This window comes from Mya arenaria, chromosome 13, assembly GCF_026914265.1.
Source record: "Mya arenaria isolate MELC-2E11 chromosome 13, ASM2691426v1".
NCBI lineage: Eukaryota > Metazoa > Mollusca > Bivalvia > Myida > Myidae > Mya > Mya arenaria.
This window is the reverse complement of record NC_069134.1, coordinates 7,278,243-7,282,795: the sequence shown is the minus strand read 5'-3', so window position 1 is coordinate 7,282,795 and position 4,553 is coordinate 7,278,243. Positions and strand designations below refer to the sequence as shown.

Sequence of the window (4,553 nt, the reverse complement as noted above, 5' to 3'; positions counted from 1 at the left end):
ATATTATATGGAAATGTTGAAAAACAATTGTGTACAGTTTCCAGGACCCCCACCCCACCCCAACACATTTAAGAGAGTATAAGTAGATCTAAGTCATGTAATAAGTTAATCGTACAGTGTGTATAATAACATTTATGAACAGGCTCTACTGGGTTGTGGATAGAATACAAAATTAGATCGACTCGCTTGTATACTTCAAATTGACCAATGAAACCATTTAGTTGAAAAAGTGTTAAACGAATAGAAGAACCTGATAACAGCCATGTAAGTGCACCTGATGAACTTGGAACTAAAAGTTAACTTTGTGCACTCGATGTTTTTCTTATATAATTAAAATTGAATAAAAAAAACAATACAGAACATTTCTGAATAATGATAAGGACTAGAGCGAATAAAAGTATTTTTGAGTTAACTCTTCGACCGAAATACATTATTGCTCGCTTGTAGTATGTGGTTCGATTTGTGTATTGAATATGCAAATATTGACTCCGCCCACAACGTTTTTCCCGCCAAACCTCATCACAGCCCCACATACATGCACCGAAAAGAAGTTCTATATGCTTGGTTATTGATGAAAATAGATACATTTTCAATTTAAGCGTTTTATTATTTAAATCACTGATTGGATATGTTTTTTGATTATAATGATATTAATTTGACCATAAAAATTATCGAAAGTCCGTTCTCTCTGTGGGGAAAGTCGGCGCGGAAGAATACTCTATTAATTTATTCAATAACCATGTACATAGCGATGTCTGTACACTTCGGCTCGAGTTGCCAACTTGTCAATATCGAGCCTAAATGCAGTGAATGTTAAATGGGAATAAGAAGGATAACGACTAATTTCAATACAGGTTTGTTTGATTTTGGTTTTGAAACGATGTCACTGCAAATATTATATTAATTTTCTTCTTTTGCAAGTTGAATATAACTGTTGCGAAATTTTGACAATTTGCCACGATGTGGGTGTTGTCAAGAATGCCGGCGAGATATTTTAACATATGAAAGCTAAAGTACGGTTTCATTCTAATTGACAGTTGGACTATAAGATGTATCAGAATGTATTTTATGTTACTACATACTTTGTTTAATGAAGTTCACTTCGTTTTCTGCTTTTTGCGCAGTTATACTGAGCTGTCATTCCACACATGCTGAAGTCACGTGTCTTATTTAGGCCGCATACAAAATGTACAATTATGGCAGTCAGCCAATTTGACATACGGTTCGAATATTCTGTTTAACGAGCGCTTGTTTTGATATAAATGATTTTATTAGGCTAAGATTGTATTTTATATTTCCAGACATGCACATGCAGCCAACGAAGCGGTTTAGAGTTGCCAAAATGGATAACGTTGTACATGCTGCAAGTGTTGGTATTAGTGATATTGTACCATCAATCTTCGATGATGTTGAACTCCATAACTCCCCCACGTCAATGACAAGTGAGGATATCTGGAAGAAGTTTGACTTGCCAACACCACCTCTATCGCCTCAGCATGAGGGTGAGGATGATTGGGATCTTGAAAACATCACGATGCCATTTGACATAGACACTGAAGATCTTCTTTTGTTTGATGATGAAAAAACAAATGAACTTCTGAAGGATGTGGCAAGTGTGTTTCCTGAATCGCCTCCAGGTGTTGCGCCTGACATAGAGACTTTTTTGCAGTCTAACTTGATTCAGGATATAATGTGGTCTGCTCCAGCCAAGGCAGATGACAGCACAAGTGCAAAGGTGCCATGTTCAGAGAACCAGCGCAGTCGTTGCGATTCATGCTCGAACCCTATGAGTACGGCCTGTGTGGCTCCTGATGAGATCCTGATGGAAACAAACCTTGGTGGCACATTGTCACAGACTAAAGTGCACAGCCTTGGCATTGAGACACCTTCAGATTCCGGTAAGTTAACAGTGCTTTTTCTTAACCTAAAATAGGGTCCATTCACAATATAAAAGTGTGTGTAGCAAAATTCTCAATTTAACTGAAATAGATTTTATAATCTATTCCTACAGCAATTTTTCAATGGAATGATGTAATTTGTATCTATATGACACTATTATCAATTACATATGTAAGAATGTCATCTTTTATGATTTCAGAGGAGGAAATTGATGTGGTGACAGTAGCAGAGAAATTTGTATCCGTCCCCACTACCAAGAGAAAATACAGATCCGATGATGAGTACAGCAGTAGTGGTGCAGAAAATCGCAAACCAAGAACTGTCACATTGACCATCGAGCATAAAGCTTCAAGCTCACACAACATTTCTAAATGTGCTGCAGTGAGACAGAAAGTAGACTGTCCAACAGACGTTCACAACTACAGTTTACCACTCAGTTCTTTAAAACGTGTGCATTCTTACCCTAGTTCACCAGTGACTCACAAGAGCAAGAAGTTGAGAAGAGACATAAGTATACCTTCAGAATTGAGGAAAGTTGCTCAGAAATTAAAATCGTGCAGTAGTAGAAGCTCAAGTGATTCAGAGGATTTATGTGATGTTGGGAAACGGACTCAGCATAATGTGCTAGAAAGAAAAAGGAGAACAGACTTGAAAAACAGTTTCTTTCACCTCAGAGACTCTGTGCCCGACCTTGAGGGCCAGGAAAGAGCTCCTAAAGTCGTGATTCTCAGGAAAGCTTCTCAGTATATCAATAGACTCATTGAAGAGCAGAGGCAAAAAGACAGAGAAATTGAGCAGCTCAAGTTGAGAAAAGAAAAGTTAAAAAGGCATCTATCCAGATTGAGGGATTATTAACTTGCTGTTTATAACTTTTCATGTGCAAATATTAGCTTGACACAATTGACTACCACTTTCTTGTGCGAGGTGTGACTGCTGATAGTGGATTAATTCCCTTGCATTAAATGATGTAACATCATGCACCTTTTCTATGTCAATTCAAGTACCTTCAAGAAAATGACAACTGAAACACCATTTGAGTTTAAAGATCTATAAATGATAATATTATTTGGTATAGGGCTATTATGATACTACTAAAAGCTGTGTTCAGTTATTGTGTTCATCATGTATAATTATGCGTTTTTATAAATCTTCCCATCATTATGATGTAATGTCATCTTTTTTTGTATGAACTTTTAATGTAAATTTTATAGAATGGCATTGAATGGTAACATAAGTGTTCAAATGTTAAAATAGTCCTTGTACATAGAGCAGAGTGCTATCACAATCTTTACAACTGCAGTATAAGAGTAAGTGTTATGTTGTTAATGTTCGACTGTGTTCAGGGTTAAGAGTGATAATTGTTCATAATTGTTTTTGTATACTGTGTTCTGTTTGATTGTTTAACTTTATTAAGTTCTATTTCTACAAGGGTTTTATATTTTTGACTCTCTTGATACACACAACTTTTATTATCCATTACATTTATTTTGAATGTTGATGGGATTATTAATGACATTACCTGGTTAAATTTGACTGGTCGTGTATCACATTTTGTTGATTTGCAGTTTTTTCTTGAAACTGCAGGACATTTTTTCAAGAACCTTTACTTTTGCTTCATATCCAATTTTAAGCCTGTTCTGGTTTTTATACATTTCACATGAGCATCATTTGATTTAAGGTCCTCGTTTTCCTTTAAATATTAAGTTACATGGTTGAACTTCCATCTGACTGTAACAGTAGCAGAAACATTTGAAAAAGATCATGTAAAATAGTTTGTAAATATTGATACATGTTTCCTTTGAGTGAACTGATGAACAATGAGGCCATGGATTAAACCAGCAAATGTGTATTTGAATGACTGACATTTTGATTTTTGCAGCAACAAATAGAAGCATTTATTACATATGTGTGTTGCTTGATTGATTTGAGATGCTTCTTGTATTATCCTGTGTATAAAGGTTGGGTTGAAGTTCTGTTAGTTAACCAAGTAGTTTGCTTTCCTGATAATTTTTATGGTTTTACATTTTCCTGCAAGGAGCAGCGTTTTAAAAAGCTAAAACTTCAAAGCCAGTGCAAGATTTGTTAATTGAAAAAATTAGATGTGATTTATCATTTTTTGTGTTCATTTAAAACCAAGAATGTTCTATTTTGCTTCATTTATTTATATGCAAATCATATTTCTCATCCATGAATTTTATAAATGACTTGCATTGGTTTTCAAGTTGATATATATTTTTGTTAATGTGTTTGTTTTAAGAAATTTTCGATGTGAAATTTAAGTAATTTACTATAAAAACACGATAAAATGAGACAGAAAAAATAAAGCAATTACTCCGATGTATGTGTTTGGTTATTCTTGTGCACTTGATCTGGGTCATACATTGAATAACGCAACAAAGAGCGACCCGATTGTGACCTGACAGTTGGCGGGAAACTGCGGTTACCGTCATGACTCACGAGCCAATCGTCTTTCTTCAATTAACGACAGGAATGTCATTCATTCAAAGGGAGCGTCTCAAAAGGTCCTAGTTCGATACCCGTATTTACGATACCGAACTGACGGCTTACTTGCATATAAATCCGAATTTAATGTTATGTATCTACACGAGTTGATAATTAGCGTGTCAATATATGACGGATATCAAACAGTTGAA

General features: G+C 35.2%; 1 protein-coding gene across 1 annotated transcript; it reads left to right on the top strand.

The window, feature by feature from the left end:
* Positions 1–725: 725 nt before the first annotated feature.
* LOC128213389 (transcriptional regulator Myc-A-like) lies at positions 726–4,236 on the top strand. The gene is made up of 3 exons (XM_052919038.1): positions 726–854; positions 1,302–1,898; positions 2,099–4,236. Exons 1-3 carry the CDS (start codon positions 818–820, stop codon positions 2,752–2,754), a joined length of 1,290 nt encoding a protein of 429 aa, XP_052774998.1. The 5' UTR covers positions 726–817; the 3' UTR covers positions 2,755–4,236.
* The last annotated feature ends 317 nt before the right edge of the window (positions 4,237–4,553 follow it).

What these genes read in the sequence shown, in the direction of transcription:
- LOC128213389 (XM_052919038.1), top strand. Translation starts at nt 818, where the DNA reads ATGGGAATAAGAAGGATAACGACTAATTTCAATACAG. An exon ending in AACGACTAATTTCAATACAG is followed by an intron (nt 855 to 1,301) that starts GTTTGTTTGATT and finishes TTATATTTCCAG; the next exon opens with ACATGCACATGCAGCCAACG. An exon ending in TGAGACACCTTCAGATTCCG is followed by an intron (nt 1,899 to 2,098) that starts GTAAGTTAACAG and finishes TTATGATTTCAG; the next exon opens with AGGAGGAAATTGATGTGGTG.